The sequence below is a fragment of the Lontra canadensis genome, unplaced genomic scaffold (genome assembly GCF_010015895.1).
Source record: "Lontra canadensis isolate GAN:19392208 unplaced genomic scaffold, GSC_riverotter_1.0 scaffold77, whole genome shotgun sequence".
NCBI lineage: Eukaryota > Metazoa > Chordata > Mammalia > Carnivora > Mustelidae > Lontra > Lontra canadensis.
In genome coordinates this window covers 9,288,329-9,311,145 of record NW_022631071.1, presented here as the reverse complement: position 1 = coordinate 9,311,145, position 22,817 = coordinate 9,288,329, and the positions used below count along the sequence as shown (strand labels likewise).

The following is a 22,817-nucleotide window of genomic DNA, read 5'->3' as shown; positions in this document are numbered from 1 at the left end:
GAATGATTTTTACATTTGCTTTTTTTGCCTACGTGTTTGACCATGACACAGAATGATTTAACACTAGAATATATTTTTCCATAAATATGGTGGAATCTTAAATTATTTTCCTTCCTTTTGCTACTAACACACTGGAAATAGATATTAAATCTAACCTACATGTTAAAAGTAAACCAAAATTTGATGCAAAAGATAAACCTACTAAAAATTTTCCCCTGCTGAGGGGGAAAAGAAAAATTCAGTTCAGAAAAATGTAAAATCTTATTCATAGAATATAGACTAACCTTTCTAAAGTATGAAAAGCATGATCTCATCCATGCAGCACTTTGTAAATATGCCACTGAAAAATTAAAAGCAAGGTGACTAAAGTGTCATTTGATTCTAAAAGCAACAGACACAATTTTAACACTTCTATGCTAAAAACACACTTATTACATCTTAAAATGTAATTTTAATATGTGCTTAACATATAGAAATTTTAATATACATTTAGAGTATGAAGTATATATGAATATGTGTATTCTCATCTACTCTCTGAAAATGAATTTGAGCAACATCTAGCCTTCCTCAACCTTTGAAACTTCCTTATATTCTATCTTTATAGCTCACTTGGTTACCTAGAATAACATTCCTCTAATGAGCTTCAGATGGCATGCTAGTATTTATTGGAAACAATTACCCTTGAGCTAAAATTGTCATTGCAGAATCTGCTAGAATAGCAATGAAAGGGATGGTAGGAGCAAGTAAGGAGACTGGAAAAATTAAATCATATATGATTACTTCCCATGTATGTGATTTGAAAAGAAAAACTAAAAGGAGAGCAGGTAGAATTTCTCTATAGGGTTTTCTAAGTCCCACCACATTGTGCTCTACATATTTCTCTTGGGGCTCCACAGACTACTTCCTGCCCTATATTCATGAATCATCAATTGCTCTCCCCTTTTATGTCTTATACTATGTTGTAAGGTATACATAGACAGATTAATATTCCCATTGAAAAGTGGAAGTGTTCTTTTCTAAAGTGTATAGTGTGACAGATATTAGAGAGATTGTGGGAAGTAGGTCTTCTTCCCTCTTAAATGCTTCTTTTGAGAGTAGGAGCCTTTTACTACTCAGAGAAACATTGCTGCAACTGTCATCATAGAGTCAAAAAAGACTGTAGCACACACCCCACAGAGAAGATTTTAACATCTTTCTTTAAGGCAACAGTATTTTTTTTTCCTGTAAGATTCATTAGATGGCCTGAATCTTTTTATTTTCTCCCCCAGGAAGTATTTCTCTCTCATTTTCTTCATCCTTCACAGGATTTTTATCTTGATTGATAGTACCTCACAGACTATATCATACCTTTTTCTGTGAAATAACTGCCAGGTTATAGTGCATATTAAGCTTTTAGTTCTTTCTACGGAGGATGTAAAGGGGTTACATTACTTGGTAATTTGGGGCTTGGTTGTCAAGAGGTGGTTTGAACCACCTACCACTACATTGTTAACAGAATATTTGCAATGACTGAAAGGCTGCCACATTAATGAAGATAACATAAAGTCCCATCTACAGATCTAAGACATACAACTCCAGTTATATAGCTCACTTACACAATAGATGAAATTGTAGCTTAGTGATAGCAAGATAGTGAGATTTGCAAGCCAAAATAGGTTTCTCTGCTACTCAGCATTTTTTAAGTCTATAGATTAATTCATCAATCAAAATATCTTTCTGACTCTTATCCAGGAAGAGTTGTTTAACTCAACTTTATCAGTGTTTAGCCAGTTACATTATGTCCATCCTCTGTATGTGTACAACACATTTTGAAGCTTAAAATTCACTCTTTCCCTCCTCAAACACAGATAAGCTTGAGGAAAATGTGAAAGGAAAGCCTTTCTCTGATTAAAAGTTCCTCAGTTTCACATTTGTGTTTTAGTGTACAACACACAGCATTTTCATAGAAAACTGTAATAATATGTTACTGTTGTCATACCACTTCTTTTAAATAAGTAGAATAAAAGAAAAAAGGTAAAATGATGTTGCAGCCACATAAATATGTTGTAGTTCTATGCCAACATGCTTATTGGATAATCCTAAAACTGGAAGAGTGAAAAAAAGAAAGGCAAGGTCTAGTATTTGTATAGCCTGGTGAACTTTGTGCCATTCTTTTCTTTTGAGGAGATAGGGTGAGGGAGGGCTTAATTTTAAAAAAGTAACTTATTGGGTGACTTAACTGAAATTTCCAGGAATAGATTCAGGCATGGCTGCATCCAGGAACTCAAATAATAAATCTGTTTAACATGTCTCTCCTTCCATTTCCCTCTAGTCTCCCTTCCCTTTGAAGGCTTTGGGATTTTTGTTTTGTTTTGTTTTGTTTGTTTGTTTTTGTTTTTGTTTTTGTTTTTGTTTTACATTTGGCTAAGTTTTCCTATTCCATTGTGCAAAATGTGGCAAGCCCAGGTTTATTGTTAGTTCTCTCATTTGTAACAATTCCGTCAGAAAGAGGATTTTGTTTTTGTGCCATTCTTAACACACATCCTCTACCAGGATTGCTCCTGTATGATAATTAAGAACGATATGATTAACCTCCACTTTATAAGTAGGGAAATAGCCTAAGAGAAGTTAATTGGCTTGCTGTCGATAGTGGGTTCTAAAAAATAGGAATCTTAACTCCCTTACACATTATCCTCATTGTCAATTTGTGTTGATATTTTCACTTTCAAACTATACTGTTAAAATCACTAGTCATCTAGCTAGGATATTTAACTAGACTATAATATTATCCTATGAAAAATAGGATCCAGCAGGACCTAGGTGGAAGAAACCTTCTCCACCTTGTAGTTAATTAACCAAAAGAGCCTAAAAACAACTCTAATTAAATAATTACTTCTGCCTTGAAACTTTGCAGAGATTGGGGTAGTACTTATAAAAACTACACAAATAACATACATCTCTCTTTTTTATTTAAAACTGTGTAGAGAAATGAAATAAAAATAGAAAGAAACTTTTCTATTTGTGGCAAAACTCACATCATCTATCAGAACTAGACCTTAACAGATCCTCAGTATTGTAACTTAGGTCAAGATTCTTTACCATGGGCCTTTAGCATAAAGTCTTACTTGTTTGCTATAGGGAACTTCTTCCTCATTTATAATACCATATAACAATCAATTTTGGAAATTAAAGTGAATTTAAAGAAAAACATTCTTCAGATTTTATCCAGACCTCCTTGAAGTCCCCTAATATGTTGACCCCCCATAGTTTATAATTTACTTGTTTAATGTTTAGAAATTAACATTAGTAATAATCTGTTTACTCAAGCTGCAATCTACTTTACCTCAATAATGCAAATGGTTATTTAGACATTTTCAATGATTTCTCTTTTAACTTTAAAGAAAGCAGTATTTTTATAAACATTTCTTCACTATTTCCCTACTGTCCCATAAATGTTTAAGTGATTGTACTTTCTTCAAAAAAAAATACAGATGAATATCACATTGATCTCAGCATTGGTGAGTAGCCATTTAAAATGGGTGAGGCATAACCTGCAACTCAAATTTTACAATCTCCTGGTAACTGCATTTTAATCCTCTATGGGAAATGTTGGATGTGGTCATTTTTAATGTTGTTCAAGTAAACATTTAATGTTTTCCCATTATTTTCATTTTCATTTTCTTCCATATTTTGATCACACATCAGGATTATAGTGTTTTTCTATTAGTTTAATATACAAAAGGAATAGTTAAAAGTTATAAAAAGTAACTTTAAATATACTAAATGTACTTTTAAATATTACATTAAAATGTTTACAGTATGCTTCTTAAATAAAGTGCAAATAAATTTAACCTTCACAAAATATTTTTTAGATTATACACTTATGGAAAGTGGGTGATACAACTTTAGACTTTTAAAGAAATGGCATAAATAACTTACCACTTTTCAACATGGCATTATCTATAAGAAGTATTGTAAGAATATGACATTCCAAATGTGATACAAGTGCTTAGAGTGGCTTAGTATGGCTCCTAACATAGTCAGTGTTCCACAAATACTAGTTTTTATTTATACTTCTTTCTTTTCCTTTCTTTTCTCTGCAGGAAAGTAGAATTCAAGTACATCTAGAGCTCTTAGTGTGGCTCAAAAATTGCAGGTCTGTGTACTGGTCACATGTACTTTTATTGACATTTTATATCTGGTCTGTGGGAGACACAATGTAGGAGGGGCATTGGTCTAGTAGTCAGAATTTTTCAGTCACTAATTGGCTAATTCATTTACTAAGCTTGAGAAGTAATTCAACCTATCCCTTCCTGAGTTTTAGTAAAATAGTAATTATAATATTTGCCTAATCATCCCCTTCAATACATTAGATCCATACTTTCTGATAAGTATGACAGATATAAGATTTCATTATGACTATGCCCAATACAATACGTATGAAGTTAGCATTTATGTTCACATGTGTAGATTTTAGTAAGAATGAAATATTTGGCATATAATTGATGTATAAAACTTCCTTTAAAACATATATTTTCAGTAGACAGTCATGGAAAATATATTTTTTATAATTTACCATCATATGGGAATAGAAGGGTATCCTTGCCACTTTTTTAGAGTGGGTCTTTCGAAGACCAGAGAATAAATAAAGGGGGAAAGGCTATATTAAAGAGTTAGTTCTCCATGCTATTTGTTATGCTCTACAAATAAGTGAAACCATATGATAATTGACTCTCTCTGCTTGACTTATTTAACAAATAGCATGGAGAACAAGGGGAGATGGAGAGGAGAAGGGAGTTGAAGGAAATTGGAAGGGGAGGTGAACCATGAGAGACTATGGACTCTGAAAAACAATCTGAGGGCTTTGAAGGGGCGGGGGGTGGGAGGTTGGGGGAACCAGGTGGTGGGTATTAGAGAGGGCACGGATTGCGTAGAGCACTGGGTGTGGTGCAAAAACAATGAATACTGCTACGCTGAAAATAAATAAAAAAAAAGAATTAGTTCACCAAAAAAAGTGAGTTAAAAGTGAGCAAGATCTGAGGGTTTTGAAGGGGTGGGGGATGGGAGGTTGGGGGAACCAGGTGGTGGGTATTGGAGAGGGCACGGGTTGCATGGAGCACTGGGTGTGGTGCAAAAACAATGAATACTGTTACACTGAAAATAAATTTAAAAAAATTTTTAAAAAGTGAGCAAGGGAGGTTGATGTTCCATTGTGATACCATTTGCAAAGAAAAGACAACCTGTACTGATTTTTGTTTTGATTAAAATATAAATCAGAAATTTGGGGGGCTAAAAAAGTCAAGTAATTATTATTTTCAAGAAACTTCTATTTTTTTTAAAGTGCCACATTATAAAATCAACATCAGACCCATTAAAAAATGACTCTAAAACAATGTTTTCCCTAGATGAAGAGTAATCAAATGCTTTGCTACTTCATTATCTGCCCCTTTCTTGCATTATTCTACTTTTCCTATTTTCAAATTAGTAGCTCCATTTATACTACTGTACTAATACCTAACTGGACCCCAGACTGTTATCACTTAATTGATTTGAGGATACTATATTCTGAACATGTTTCCATAATGAAGTAGAGCTCATAAAATTGACTGAATATTTAATTTGGATTGAACCTATGACTGAATTAGAGCATTAACCAGCCCATTGTTTTACCTCTCTCTTATTCAAGTTAGGAAAACATGGTCTTTCAGATATGATCTCATTTAATGCCAAATAATATAGTGCCCTTGAAGATTAGAAACACATCACTAGTTAAAGGACTTAAAGAAAACATCAAATTTACTACTTAGCAGGAGAAATCATTTATAAAATATTGCCATTAGTTCATGAATGAGATAGCTACCCTAAAAGAAAGGTTTGATGGCCCAAAGTATGACTATGATGAAGCTGATCAGTTCTTAAGGAAATCTCATTGCCTTTTTTAAAGTTTTTATTTAAATTCCAGGTATTAACATTGGTTTAATATTAGTTTCAGGTGTACAATTTAATGATTCAACAGTTACATACAGTGCCTGGTGCTTATCGAAACAAGTGCACTCTTTTTTTTCTTCAAATTTTTATTTAAATTCTAGTTAATTAACATACAGTGCAATGTTGGTTTCAAGAGTAGAATTCAGTGAATCGTCACTTACATACTACACCCAGTGCTCATCATATCGAGTGCACTCCCTAATCCCATTGTTTATATAAGTGAGTAAGTGGTGAGGAAACACTTGAAAGAAAACACGAGCTCCGAGGAGGAAAAATAACTTTCTAAACATAAATTAAACCTTCAAAAACATAATAGAATTATTTCTTTGCAATTAAAAAAAAAACACAGGCTTCCAGTTACGGAATGAAAGAGTCACAGGAATAAAAGGCACAGCATGGAGAATACAGTCAATGATATTGTAATAGCTTGTATGGTGATAGATGGTAGCTACACTTGTGGTAAGCATAAAATAACATATAGAGATGTTGAGTCACTATGTTGTACACCTGAAGCTAATGTAACACTGTGTGTCAACTACTCAAAATAAATAAATAAATAAATAAACAAACAAACAAACAAACAAATACACAGTGAGAAGTTACTTTTAAATATCCATTCTGTCAGAGAAAGGAATCTCATCCTGAGGGGGAAATTGCAATCATTAACAAAGTTTTTGACTCAGGGAAAATAGTGTGGATCTTCACTCATATTTTAGATGATGAAGGGGGGAAAACCTTTCTTAACACCTTGCTTTTAAGCTAGTCATGCATTTTGCTGCAGGTTGTAAAACTGTAGAACATGCACAAGGGGCTCATAAGCATATTTTAGAGTTAGGAAATATCATTTACACTATTTTTATATGGTCAATATCACCCTGAGAGAATAAGATTTAACTTTAAACTACTATAAACCTGCAGTTCTGCTCACCTTTGTATAATTTCATTTTTAATAGAATGAAACTCACATCAATGAATATATTTTTCAGGGATAAGCTGAATAAAATAATACATTTATTGCACAGAGATTCATTCAAATCTTGAACATATGTAGCAAAGCAAAATACTATAAACCCATTTTGTGGTTACCAGTGAAGTTCATTGAGTAGATTTTGGGTTTTCTTTGTCATAATGAAATTTTGACCAGGTCTTATTATTTTTTCTGTGCAGCCTGAACACTGATGCCGGAACTCCAACTGATCATAGGCACGAATAGAGTGTTGTAGCAGTTTACTTGCTTATTTAATGCTGTAATTCTTTAGAATTAATAATCAAATTCTTAAAATATGGAAACTTCAATTACTCTTTGTTCATTACTGATGAATAGGACCTTGCACGTACAGGGAAAATGTGCTAGAGAATAGGCTTCACCAGTTTTTAGGGGATAATCATAATGATTGAACATGATACTTCACACTTCTATAACCACTTTCTTCCATGGAGTTCATAGTGTTTCATAAATGTTATCACATTAATCACACAGCATCCTAATGGGGTAAGTAGGTACAAGAATTTTTGAGAGAGAAAATGTTATTTCTAAATGGTGTGACAGAAACTTAAATGTAGGCACACCTACTTTAAGTTGTGATTACTGTGAAATAGCTCTATATTTGGCTGACCTCGGATTTAACAGGGAATATGTGAGGAAGTAACGTATTTGTGCAAATGACCAGTATTTGTTACCACTCATTTAGAGCTCACTTTTCTTAAAAAACAAAAACAAGAATAAAAACAAACAAATAAACAAAAACATGCCTGTAGTGTTCTCTAAGGGAATAATGACAGATCCAGTTTGCAGATTTTACCATACCTAGTTCTCCCTTTGATCTGTTGATGGTAAAGCAAGTCATTTAATCGCTTTCTACTAGCATATTCCTTATTTATAGAGAAGTGAATGATAAAAACACATACCCAAGCTACTATAAATAAACCCCTTTTATTGCTTTTTGCTCTCCTCCCATCTCCAATTCTTCTTCCTCTTTATTAAACTATCAACAACTAAATAGACTGAAAAATCTATAGACATAAGAAGGAAAGTCAGATATGATGGATCAGTCACATCATGATTATTTTCCATTGTTCACCCTCTGATCTAAACATGACCAGATGCCTAAAATGTTCCAGTAATTAGAACCAAATGGGTCATTTGGCTTGAATTATCCAGGAAATGGCCTCAAATATCTTCAACTGTTTACTTAATGGAGGCCTCGCCAAAGGCTGGTGGCAAATACCTGTCATCATTATTTTCATGCCTCTTGAGAATCTAATAGAGCAGTATTCCAATGTGTTAAGTGGCACTCTAGTGATAAAAATTTTTTAATGGCTCATCCTAATATGCCCTTCCTACACCAAGCAAAAGCTAATGTTATTTTTATATCTGCCCTAGAATTAATTGCAAAACCGTCGCTCACCTTATTTAAAAGGCCAACAGAATTTTTAATCCATTCTCCAATAATCAGTTCCCTGTGACAGTGCATTAAATTTCTGTTGGAATGGTTACATACTCTATACATTTTAAAATGTTACATTAATTCATATCATTGTGACATTCCAGTCATTTCATGCTCTGAAGGAATTTCTTCTAAGGTACAGGAATTGGCTTCCTGTGCTCTTGATAGACTGTAGAAGGTCTACTAGTATAGAGTAGGTGTGCTGTTTTAACCTAATTCAGTGAATAATGCCAACTTAGAAATAAATCATGGATAAAGAAGAAATAAATCATGGGTTGAGACAAATGCAATTTTAAAAAATTATACTAATATCAAATATCTGAACTGAATAACAGAGCGGTGTGACTAAAAATATAGCATCCAGAAATGTCTCATCATTTGATAGTCAAACAGCATGTATTAAACTATAGCAGAGATTATTCCAATTAACATTAGCATATTCAAATTAACTAAGTCACTTAAAAGAAAACTAGCATCATTTTACAAGCAGATATGTTTAATTGATTTTGATTAAACTATAAGAATTCCGCATATGTTTTCTTCTGGTCTTTTCCCACATATCTGCCTTTTTTGTGACACCCGATTTAAGCTTTTTCCTTTCATAAGCTTCAGATGTATACCACAGAAGGCAATTCTCACACTTTCTTGAGTTCCAAACAACCAGGTGTGGTTCTTTAAAGATAACCCAACTGACCAGCAGACGCTCATCTTTTGTATGAAGGGGACCACACCATACTCCTGTGCCATGGTGTATTCCTATATCAGGCAGTGCTGTGTTAAGAGAAGACTATATGGGCCTCTGTTTTATTTTTTAAATGGACAACATCTGTGTATATCGAGTCACCCTTTTATTTATCTGGCAAATCTTAAAGCCATAAACTATGTCAGCTCTTCCCAAATGTCAGTATTTATTGCTCCTTATAAATTCCCAAACTCCCTAAAATTCTTCTAGAGAGGTTTTGTTGGTTGCTTTTCCTGATATTTAATCTTATTTATATCTAGAATGCATATTAGATCATCTCTTTTGGAACACAAGTACAACGACTCTTAAAAACATGAAACATTTAATTACTAATTAGCTGTTTTCTGTTCCAAATGAAGTGAGCATGCTAGGTTTGGATTGAAATTCAGCTACAGCTCTCCTCCATTTATGGTTCCAGATGTTTTTGTTTTATCTAGGAGTTTACTTTGACAGCTACTACTAAATGATAAATCACTCATATTACAGCTGAAATGCATTTTGAAATTGAAATGTGGCAAACATTGAGATTGCTCCAAGAATCAGTGTCAATTAGCAGGTCAATATTGGCTCATTCCTTATGATCACTCAGTACTGGTATATGTAAAACAGTAACAGAATCCATGTCAACATTATAGAGCATGCTGCACAAGAGTCTATTTTGCTACTATCCTCTAAATTAGGAGAAAAAATGTTTACTACTATAAAATCTTAATTTACTGTATTCTGGGTAGAAAAAATTGATTCATATTAATACTGTCTTCTTCTTGTTAGCCTAGTTTTTCTTTGGATTTTTGAGCTGCTATGGAAACACCTTCTGATAGGTCTTGTAACCCGGTACATTTAATTAAGGGTGTGGGCAGATATGTTTGTCTTTTTATTTTAAAGGCAGTAATTAAACATAATAAAGAAGGGAGATTTTTCAGAAACAACTTTTCTAAAGGGCAAATGGTGACTGTATTTTTCATTTCTTATTGTGCTTGTGGACCTTTTTTAGAAGATATTATTTTGTTTTGCTATTGCTTTCAAGTTTGTAATGTTCACAATTTATATTGCATGGTTTAATCGTTAACTACATTGTATAAAATTCAATCTTGTTTTCCATTTGATGCTGAAGAGTTTTCCATTGACATTTTGGATGTGTATACAGAAGATGAGATAGACTGGAAAAGTGAGCAACTATCTGGTGAATTTTATCAGAATGACTATTCTTAGATGTCACAAAGGAATCAGAGCAATTTGCTGGGATGACAAACTTCTAAACATTCCCCCAAAATTCAAACATTTTTTTCTTCTGGTCCTAGGTAAACTTCAAGTCAATCCACAGGCTCTTTGGCAAAATAACTGGTTGCCCTCTAATGAAATTTGACCCTCTAGGTCATCTGAAAACACAGACTTTTGTTCTTCTATTACTTTACCATATATTTATTTTTCATTCTAAACTATTATCAAGAACATTCCAATGACTAAGCATAATACCTCTACTGAGAAAGAATAAATATATCAAAGATTGTATACACAAGGCTTAAAAAAGTTATATTTTCCTCTTGACAATGCTAAATTTTGACCAGACTGAATTAATATTTTAAACTAGGCATATCAATCCAGCAATGATAATGTACTCTCCTTTATGTGTAAAGTTGATACATTTGACTCACAAACACAGACTTAGTTTCTTAAGCATAGGTGCTGGATTTGTATATCCACACTTTCTTTCCTGGTTCTTCTTTTGTGACCAAAGGCAAATTTTTATGAGGTAGCTGGATAGAGACTCAGGTCATAAGCCATGGCTATGGAAAAGAGCAAGGTTAGACAAAAAGAGGTAGGATTTCTTTTTGAAATTTTTTCCAAATATAATTCTTATCCACACAATCAAATGTGGATGGTATGGATTCCTTTCATTGCCAACATTTAAAGAGATTTCCAGCATTTAAGTTTGACCAAACACATGGTTAAATTGATACTCAAAACTAGTATGCCTTCACACAGTATACACAGTCTCAGGGTTAATCCGGCGGGGGGCGGTTCTAAATGCACAAAGCTATCATTGCCTTAGATGATAACCAGACATTCTTTTCTTCTTGTTGTGGTAAGTCATAGGGATCTTGAACATATTATTATGTACAAAAAGCAAAAGTAATATGGATAACTGTAGACATCACATTTTATGAAATGAGTCTTATCATTCTTCAAGGTCTTCAGTGCTGTGGGAAGAACATATGCTGTAGCAAAAAGCTGGAAAGATATTTGAAAACTGACACAATAACTATAGAAATGTTAAGAAATTTAAAATTTTACCAATACTAAATCAAGCCCGTTACATCAGATCATTTAGGTTCTTGAAAACAGAAGTTCAATTTTTTTTAAGATTTTATTTATTTATTTGACAGAGAGAGATCACAAGTAAGCAGAGAGGCAGACAGAGAGGGTGGGGGAAGCAGGCTTCCCGCTGAGCAGAGAGCCCGATGTGGGGCTCGATCCCAGGACCCTGGGATCACGACCCGAGCTGAAGGCAGAGGCTTTAACCCACTGAGCCACCCAGGTGCCCCAGAAGTTCAATATTTTTAAGCACATATCCGAATTATTCCTCGAAGAACTAACTTGTTTTCTTTTTTTTGAAGGAGGTAACTATTACTGTTTAGCAATGGCACAACAGTCTTATTCGGCCTGAAAGGTCCTCGTTGGCTTTACATAAATGAAGATGCTTGTGATTCCAGTTTATCTCTGAAACTATTCAACATGGAATTATTTAAATTGTGTTTATCAGCAAAGCTTTGTTTAATGAAGCATCTATGCAGTCCATATTACATTAAAATAGGAACATGTATACAGTTTAAATGCAATGATGTAAACTTTGTCCTTGCATTTGATTGATCAGTTTAAGAATATGAGCTAAATCCTAATGGGTAAAGTAACCTGACCATATATTATGCTCTTCTATGCTCACCTCAGCTTGGCTTTTTGTCTTTTAAGGAAAAAAATGCAGTAGTGTGTTAGAGCCTGAAAACATGTATTGTTTCTCTGTTCTGCCATATATTAAGTTAAAGTACACCCTCTTTGTTAAATATGTACTTGCTAAACTTCAGCATAAATAAAAGCATTTTGACTTTGTCATTTGTCACTGAGTTTTTATTTTCAAATTGCCAACTGTGGTCATTGAAGTAAAGTCACAGTGCAAATCAAAATTCAGGAACTAGGTCAGTATTTGCAAAGCTTCCTCTGGTTTAGTTAGTTCCAAACAAATATGAACATATTTCAGTTCACTTGTTTAGACAGTCCAATATTCTTGCCCTCAGTTATTCTATTAAATCACACTAGCTTGCCTTTTCCTGGCTGTGTGTGCTTAGTGAACTTGCTTTTAAGTGGAAGGGTTGCACTGGGAAACAGATTGTGTTGAATCAAAAACTAGAAAATCACTTCTGAACATCTGTTATTTCTAAATAGTTTCTTCTTGAGAAACACCTTTAGTAGAGATCAAGAAAATTGAAAGGACATCTTTTCTGGCCCAAAGATTTCTGTACATCCAGATATTCATTGTAACCTAATGAAAACTCAAGGCCAGATTTTTTAAAAAGCCCAGTGAGAAACTAAAACCAAAACTGGGGCTCTGCCCTAGTTTATCTAAAATATCTTCGCTTTCTCTTTGGTCTATTCCAACTAAAATCCTTGAGTCCATCTAAAATCTGGTTCACCAAAGAACTTCTAACTTATTCCTACACATTGTCACTTCTATTCCTCACCCTGTCTTATAAAATGTGTGTTGAATTCCACAGCTGGCTCACCATAGGCTGTAGGTCTTCTAAATTGGAACCATGTTGCTCACTTCCAGACATTTCCTCTCACCATCACCTCCTCACCATCCTTATTTATGGAAGTTTTAAGAGTCCTGAGAAGACTTTAAGCTCTTTCTCTACCCTAGAGGAGAACGATCCCTATGGGTTTTTTGTTGACTAAGCAGGCCTGCTCTCGTAGTATGACCTCCTACCATAACACAATAAGAAGTGTACCAAATAACCAATTACATGATATGCAGTGTTGAATTATTCAAAGCATAGTGTAATGACCAGAGGGAGCCTGTGCCTTTTGATGCCCAACTCTCAGGGATCCAGATGCCAAATACTGTCTGTGGTTTAACTTCATCTGGTAGTGGTTATGCACAGTGGCTTAGCACTGTTGGGACAATTTGATTCTGAATCTGGTGGATAGCTGTGACTTCTTAGGAAGTAGAAGAAACTATAGGAATCTTTTGATTATTTGAAACTCACCTCATTGGCCCATCTGGGTAGAATGGGAGAGGAAAATACTGGGATTGATGCCTACTCTGAACCTTCAGAGGTGAAGAGTAGGATTGCTTGCTGGGGATAGGATTGCTTGCCAGGGATAGGATTGCTTGCCATTTGACCACCCTTCCACAATTTCCTCCTCACCACTACATCCCTCCTCCAACAAAATAAGAACCTTAGCCTTGATAAAAGATTTGGCACAAGACAGAAATTCCTTCATTTCAGGGCAGTGGTTTCATTGTATATCGATTGTTTCTTATGTATAACCTATCTTCTAGGGTTGGGAGGATCAGTGTTACATCATTCCCCTCTCTTTGGAGATTGTATAATTTACATTCATCCTTAGACTGGTGAGAGGAGCTGGAATAGCTGCATACAAACTTCAGGGACTCTGACCTCAGGTTCACTGCTTATGTAGTAGTGGTGGGGGAACACAACTGTTCCTACCTCCAGACTTAATTGTAGGACCTTCCTCTCTAATTATAGTTCTAGTCTAAGGGTCTCCACATATCTTTCAAACTACCTAACATTTTTGGAGATCAAATTGTCACTCTTTCCAAATGATACATGTATAAATGAGTGCTAAGAGATTTGGTCATGAAGACCTCCTTCTACCAACAAACACCAACATTGTGCCTTCTTACTCAGGGAAATTGTCTTTGTGGATGATGATCCAAAAATAACTTATAATAGAGTCTTAGATTAATGGGTGGGTGGGGGGATCTTTGAAGATCATCAGTAACCTGATATCTCAAAGTTAGGCACATAGTTAGGATTTGAACAATTATAATGAAAAGAAGCCACTTCTTTTGTTGGACAGCTTTTAGTATTAGGAAAGTAAAACTGATAGTAAACCAAATTTTGTTCACTTGAATTTGAACTCTATCAGAAAAACTTGCCCCAGTCATACACACAGATAATGTTTCCTCATTAAAAATGGTAGCAATCCATCAGGTGTTAAAGGTAATGTAAAATGAATCAACATGGTTTCATTCCACTTTGCACTCATGTTCATTCATATATGCGCACACTGTATATACACACAAAACACATCTGCTTTTCTTTCTCAATAAGTTATTGAAATCCAGTTGGAACATTTTTAAAATTTCACATGATTCAATTGTCTCTTGAATAATATGAATAGCTAAATTATGAGATATAAAAGAAAGTTGAGTAAAAGGTAATTGGCTACCATTGGAAAGGGTGGAAGTAATTTCATATATAAAATGCCTAGATGTTGATGATAATTCTGAAGCTCAGCTCTTTAACGTTTTAAACAAAGTCCCCTCTCTTGACCTCATACTGTCTGTGTGAGAGTTCCCTTTTTTTGTCTTATCTCAGTGACATTGCAATCTTTCTCTAAAATTTCTAGTTTTAAACTAAATGATAATAAAGCTGAGAATACAGACCTGAGATGATATTTTAAGTTCTGATACATTAGAAATATGGGAGACAGAAATTTCAGGAAAGCAAATGTATTGATTTACTAATAATAAGGTTGTCTAGGATTTCCAGGGATATTTATTAAAATATTTAGAATTGATTTATGTCCCACCAGCAATTTACCTATTTTTAAAATTTTTATTTTTTTAAAGATTTTATTTATTTATTTGAGAGACAGTGTGCACAGGAGAACCATGAGGGTCAGGGGAGGGACAAAGGAGGGGTAAAAGAGTAGGAGAGGGAGGGGAGGAAGAGGGAGAGGGACAAGGAGTTCCCCCAAGGGAACCCCAAGATCATGACTTAAGCCTAAGTCAGATGCTCAACAAAATGAGCCACCCAGGAGCCTCTTCCCTTACCTATTTGAATGAGAGCTGTGGTGAACAGGATGCACTACAATAATGCAAATGTGGTTAAACACAACTAAAGAACTTTTCAGACCACATCATGGTAATTCATTATGTTATGATGGGAGGATATTTCTTCATCTTTGGATAACTTTTTTTGAAACAAATTAAACCCATCATACTCACAGTTAATTTTATGCTAAAAAGTATACAATATATAGCAATAAGCACATAACAGGAACCCATTTGAGAAATTAATCTGAGAGGAGTGTGGGATGGATTGAATGGAGATGGTACAGGAGAAGAGATAGTTACATGTCATAAAATAACACTTTTGCATTTTCCTCTAATTTAAAAGCAGTTTTTCTTATAATTAGGGATGGCACACTTGCCATCAATTTTTATAGATATTTGAAATCTTAATTAAGAAAATGTGTGTTATTCTGTGGGTTGATCAATATGAGGAAAATATTCTTAGCAAGGTTTAATATATATATATATATATATATATATATATTTAAGCTTCTACAAAGATTAATAAAATCAATTGCCATAAAAAGTTTTATTTGAAATAAAACATTCCAACTGAAGACTCAGTTAACTCAATTCTTTCACCTTTGGGTAATCCCTGAATGCTAAATGACATAACAAAGGATCGTCCTTTATATATGAACTATGGCTTCAACTTTGACTCAACTTCTTTCCTACCACCCAGTTTCACTCCTTTTGCTACTTTTAGATATAGGCTTTTCAGCTACCTGAGAGGGCATGCTCCCACTGAACCCTCACCCATGTTCTGCCACATACACTTCCTTATCCAGGCTAATCTCAATGTCAAAACTTCTACAACATTCACAGCCCCATGAAACTCCTTGCTCTCATCACTCAATACACTAGAATGGAGATGAAATAATTCCATATCTTGCTACTAAGGATACCCAGGATATTATATGCTCATCATTCAATACACTGAAATGGATTGCTTCTGGGCCTTTTGGATAAGATCAAGCATACTCAATATGCTGAAATGGAAATGAAATAATTCCATATACTGAAATAATTTCATATCCTGGTAGTAAGGATGCCCTGGTTGGTATATCCTTTAGGTTTATTATGGAACTCATAATGAGGTCAATTTTTTCCCGTGGACAAGATCGTTAGGTTTGATAGGTAGCAGGGAATTTTATTTTTTATAAATTTTTAAAGATTATTTATTTACTTGAGAGGGAGAGAGAGAGAAAGAAATAGAGAGAGAACACGAGTAGGGGGAAGGGTAGAGAGAGAATCAGACTCCCCACTGAACAGGGATCCCAATGTGGAACTCAGTCTCAAGACCCTGGGATCATAACCTGAGCTGAAGTGAGATGTTTAACCAACTGAGCCACCAAGACACCTGATAGCTGGGAATTTTAAAGCACCAATGGTTCTACTTTATTATTTATTTTCCTTTTCTGTGATCCACTATTTCTCAAAAATTAGAAATGGCCCCACATACAATGTGTTCTCTCCATAGTCTATAGGGCTTGAGGGTATTTGAAGCACCTAAAAATGTCCAGTGCCTTAGGGGCTCAAACATCTCACCAAGGTTAAGCCACCCGTCTTTAATTCTTAAGACATTTGCAACTATGAGAAGGGAAGAAATGTTTTTTATTCTCTTGGTTATTAGGAATGACTAGGTTTATCTTCAGTGACTAAAACCATCTAGTGATGAAACCATCTAGATATTGTCTTTGCATACATCATTTCACTTAATTACTCAGCATGTTTCTAAGGGAATATACTTTCCTGTATTTTCTTCATTATACATCCTTGATGCATTTCAGAACTCTCTCTAATAGATGTTTCATGAGTGACATGGGTCTCAAGGATAGATACCGAAACTGATTAAATGTTAATAAGAATGTTTTAGATCAGCACTTAGAAGAATACATTCTGTGATTTTAGTCCAGGGAGTTTGTGAATAAACATTTACATTCTCAGACTCCCTTATTTCTAGAATTAGAAGCTACTTCTGAAGAATATGAATGGCCCAAAATTAGAGAACCAGATAATTCAAAATTATTGTTGAAGTAGCAAATATTGTCTTTCTGAGCACAAATATGTCCAAGTGTCTTCTGGATATATCCATTTTATCATAACATATAAAGGACATGAAATATATTCAAAACAAAAACTTCCATCTTTACTTTCAAACATGTTCCTTTCAGTAAAATCTTTTTTTTTTTTTAAGAAATAACTATCATGGGTGTCTCAAACCTGATACTTCAGAGATCTCCTGAATCTTTCATTTTCTTTACTACCAACGTCTAATCAGCCATCAAATACAGTCAGTTCTATTTCAGAAATAACTTTCGAAGTCATTTCCCTTCCAAATTGCCACCATATTAGTTCAGACCCCTATTGTCTCCTATTTGGAGGGTTTCAGATTCTGACTTGTCTTTCAGGTATTAGACTCCATTCCATCATAAACCCAAGAGATCCTTCCAAGATTTTATTTGATCCATGCTATTATTAGCCTTAATCCTTCAGTGCCTCCTCCTTAATTGAGAATGACACAAAAGTTTATTCTTCCTCCTCAATTCATACTACATTCCCTCAGATGCCAAACATGCACCTAGAACCTTAAGCAAGACACAGTATTTAATGTCTCCATTTTCTTATATCTCATGTTCTCTCTGTCTAAAATAATCAACACCAACAGCTAGCTACATAATTTGGGAGGGCCAAGTGAAAGATAAAAATGCATGACTTCTTGTTCAAAAAGCAGGAAGGAGGTACCAATAAAGTACATATGAAGGATTTTCCTGCATTCCATGGTCTCTCTCTTATCCTGACATGTTTTTTTTTTCTAATTTGCTATTCTATGAAAAAACTCAAATTATTAGCATAAATTTTTATTGTTTTATTATGTGTGTTTTTAAGATTTTATTTATTTATTTGAGAGAGAGAGACAGAGAGCATAAGAGAAAGTGAGCACAAGCTGGGAGAAAAAGCAGAGGGAGAGGGAGAAGCAGGCTCCCTGCTGAGCAGGAAGCCCAATGTGGAGCTCCATCCCAGGACTCTGGGATCATGACCTGAGTGGAAGGCAGACACTTAACAAACTGAGCTACCCAGGCACCCTGAATTCTTGCTTTTATTGAGCACTTATCACTGCACCTAACACACAATGCCCATTATTTTAATGTTTACTGTATTACGTGTGAAAGAATGATTGAATGTCTTAAACACCTTGACATACATTCCAGTTTAAGCTGATATTGACTTCCACAAATACACAATAAACTCCAAATGAGTCTCCTTCTGCTCAAAACAATTTTTCCAGAACTCATGCAAATAGTTAGTCATTTACCTCTTAGATTTAGGTAAAATCAGAGTTCCTAGTTGTAGCCAAAATTAGGAAGCAAAGATGTAGGTGGAGGGATTTAGAGTAAAAAATTTTCATTCATACCCCAATTTTGAGAAGAGTCTCTATCAAATGTTTGTAATCATTCCTGTTTCAGACGTTGAAGATGCTGGCATTTTAAAAGAATTTCTGACTTGAGCCAAGATTTTTTTTTTTAATACCATAGAGCAAGATGTTCTAAGGATGACATTGTCTTTTTCTTCTTCTTGAGGCTAGTGCTTAAAGTTCAACAGCATTAAAAAAAAGAAAGAAAGAAAAGAAAAGAAAAGAAAAGAAAAGTAAAGAAAAGAAAAAGAATAGAAAGTATAAACCAACCTTCTGAATTTCAAGTTGACAGTGTCCCTGTTATGCTCAAATGCTAAGAGAAAATGTTGTGCATCATTTTTTTCAACATGCCTAAAAGGTCAGTTCAGGCCCATCTGTTTCATTAGCATTCTGAAAAATGTTAGCATGAATCCTCTGGGCATAAGTCTAACAATTCTCACAATGCTGAATGGTAAAAGGAGCAGTATTATTTCCTCTTATGACTAAACTACCAGTGAATTTATGCTAGCATAATCTAAGGATTAAAAGTAAAGTTTAATGGGAGACATTTCTTGGAGAACTTTGTGAACCAACTACCTACATCTTCAACCATGAGAGACTGTCGACTCTGAGAAACAAACTGAAGGTTTTGGAAGGGATGGGGGTTGGGGGATGGGTGAGCCTAGTGGTGGGTATTAAGGAGGGCATGTATTGCATGGAGCACTGGGTGTGGTGGACAAACAATGAATCTTGGAACACTGAAAAAATAAAACAAAACTAAAAAAATATTAAAATATCTAAACCACCACTGTTTTGTTGTGATAATCAACTAAAAAATAATATCCCATAACTGTAATCTTATTACTTCCCCTCAAATAATCACTTTAATTTCTCTAAACTGCACTGATATTAGTTTGGTAAGTATATCATTGTTTTCTAACTTACCTTTCCAAGAATTTTAAACATCAAACTACTGGCAAATGACACTTAGGGAATTAATAAGCTTTATAGAAGAAAACTGTTGTTAGGTTCTTACTACTGATAAATATTGACAGGCCACAATATGAAGTACAAATATCTCTGCCTTACAATACTTGCAATTGTAAGTATTGCAGAGTAGCTTGCAATACTCTGTTTTGCTGAGTTTTTTCATGCTTTTATAAGGAGAAAATTAGAATTATCAGTGAGCAACCACTAGTTCTTAAATATGCCATTCAAATGAACTACTCAGAACACACACAGTGCCTTTGTGTAACTCCCATGTGAATCAGGTTGCCAAGAAAACATGCTGAATAATAGTTCCATCTCAAGGATGACAAAGAACCCTGTAATAGTAATGTTTCTCAGTGAGATTTTCTTTCAGGGTGAATATCCCCCTATATTGTGAAGGAACCCCCAATGATTTTATATATATATATATATATATATATATATATATATATATATATATATAATGGATGACTGTGGTCCAGAGATATCATTTGTAGAGGACCTAAGGCACTACAGCAACATTCATATCATAAAAGCATAACTCCAATAACCACCTGCATAGAATTTCTTCTTATGTAATTTACTATTTAAAATATTTATTTGTAACATGGTCGGTCTCACAATGCCTAATGACAAATTGCAACAATGGGTTGTTACTGAATATATTTAGATTTATTTTTCTATAAAAGGAGTATCTTCACAGAACAAGTTTAATGAAAAACTGAAGGCAAAGTATATTACCTTTAGCCAGTACTAAGTGATTCCATTTTGAAAATTAAAACAGCTCCAGTTATGTACAGATTAAAAGCCAAAAGCATCTACTTAATGATAGTTTTCTCTAACTAAAAGGCTAAAAGTCATCAGCATCATTGATATAAGGATAGGTTTATTGGATCTACATTATTAAAATAGTTACTGAAAGGAATTTTGGTTGAAAATTGGTGTAAAAGATGTATGTCAGCTACTAAGGGCACACTTCCCAATTACATGGTCTAGTTTGGCTGCATGGAATATAACAATATATATAAAAGTGTTATGATTTTATATCAACATTCCTCCTCAAATGTATGCAAGTGAATTAAAGTCATACTGAATTTGTACATACAGCAATGTTTTGAAAAATTTCTGCTGTAAGATGTTTTAAGATATAGCTATAACAATATAGTGAAAAATTATGGCTAAAGTATCAATTACCTGATAAAGACTCACATCATTAACATGTGTGTGCACATATTTCTGTACAGACAATACAGATGCTTCTAAAGGAGAGAAAAAAGTGTTGCTTTGCCCAAATATATACAAATTCACATACATACCTGTATCTATGCAAAACCTTATGCTTCTAGTTATAGAATATTAAAAGATATACTAGTAAATATTCTTTTTAATATTGGAAATCATTTGCTTTTATTACAAGATGTGTTTAAATGTGCCTACATGGAATTTGTATATAATGACTGCTAAATCTGGAAGTCTAATTTTTGAAAGAAACAATATAAGTATTGATTAATATCTATATTGTGTTGTGAAAAGAAAAGCTTCTATAAGCATAACCCCTAAGACAGAAACTATAAAGGAAAAGATTGAGGAATCTAAATCTTACTAAACAACCGTATCTACATATTAAACATACTATAAAACAGAAGTTAAAGAGAAACAATAGACAAAAATAAAAAATGAAAACAGGCAGTGTATTTACAATACAGACTGACAAAGGGTTAGGGATTTTTTATTGTATAAAGAGTTATTCCCAATTAATAAGAAAAAGTCAAATGAAAATTGGACAGGTTAATTATTAATTACAAAATTCAAATTTGAAGCATACTCAACCTCACTTATAATAAAATGCAAATTGAAATGAGAAATACTCTTTTACATATAATACTAACAGAAAGGAAAATTAATAATTATGTTTAGTGTTAATGAATATGTGTGTAAAAATACAATACATGGTGTTTATTATTAAGCATTTTGAAGGAAAATTTATCAATATGTCTCAAAAGCTTCATAAATTCTCATACCTTTGGCCTAGTATTTAATTTTTATAAATTTATTCTATAAAATCCTTGCCACAGCTATATAAAAATGGCTATACAAGATTATTCACCCAGGCACTTTTTTGTATCTAGAGAAAAATGAAATAAACTTTAAATGTCCAGCAATAGGTATTAGTTAAATAAATCATGTTGCCTCCATTGAGGGGACAGCCATGGATATTTTGAGGCAGCCATGGATATTTTGTATATATAAGGGGCCTGAGAATAAGTTCACTATACATAAATAAGTGAAAAAAAAAAGTCAAACCACAAAACTATGAGTACCATAATCACACAGAAACACACACACACCTCTAAGTCTATAAGTACTACATTGTGAGTTTGGAAGTGTTGTTGTATATAAAGTTGATTTTTTCTGTTTCTAAAATTTTTAACTGTGCTACAATGAATATGGAATGTTATTATGGCTGCTTATTTTTTAATAAAAAATATGTATTAATATGTATTGCACTAAGAAAATCCAGAACTAGGGTCAATCATATTTTATTACTTAGGTTGGGTCGTAATTCATAGATACCTTTCTCTATAAAAGTTAGACACTGACTTGTAAAATGCACAAACTTTTCCAATTGCATTGCTATTTTATTTTTTTAAGATTTTATTTATTTATTTGAGAGAGAGACAGTGAGAAAGAGAGAGAACAGAAGTAGTGGGGTGGCAGGATAGAGGCAGACGGAGAAGCAGGCTCCCCGCTCAGGAGGGAGCCCAATGTAGGACTCGATCTCAGGACCCTGAGATCACGACCTGAGCCAAAGGCAAATGCTTAACCAACTGAGCCACCCAGGCACCCTGCATTGCTATTTTCATAAAATTTATTGTTCTTTTCTCATTACAAAAATTATAACATTTCATTGTAGATGATTTTCAAAATATGTAAAGAAACAAATCAAATAAATTCTACCTACAACTTTACCACCAATACATAATCACTTTTATTTTTTTTTATTTTTTTTAGATTGTATTTATTCATTTGACAGAGATCACATGTAGGCAGAGAGGCAGGCAGAGAGAGGAAGGGAAGCAGGCTCCCTGCCGAGCAGAGAGCTCGATGTGGGGCTCAATCCCAGGACCCTGGGATCATGACCTAAGCTGAAGGCAGAGGCTTTAACCCGCTGAGACA

At 34.0% G+C, this 22,817-nt stretch overlaps 1 protein-coding gene across 1 annotated transcript in view; it reads left to right on the top strand.

The window, feature by feature from the left end:
• DACH2 (dachshund family transcription factor 2) overlaps positions 1-4,160 on the top strand; it is an 842,698-nt gene extending 838,538 nt beyond the window's left edge. Inside the window, exon 12 of the mRNA XM_032881812.1 lies at positions 4,083-4,160. Within this exon, the coding sequence (XP_032737703.1) occupies positions 4,083-4,090 (8 nt within the window). The 3' untranslated portion in view covers positions 4,091-4,160. The remainder of the gene's footprint in view (positions 1-4,082) is intronic.
• The last annotated feature ends 18,657 nt before the right edge of the window (positions 4,161-22,817 follow it).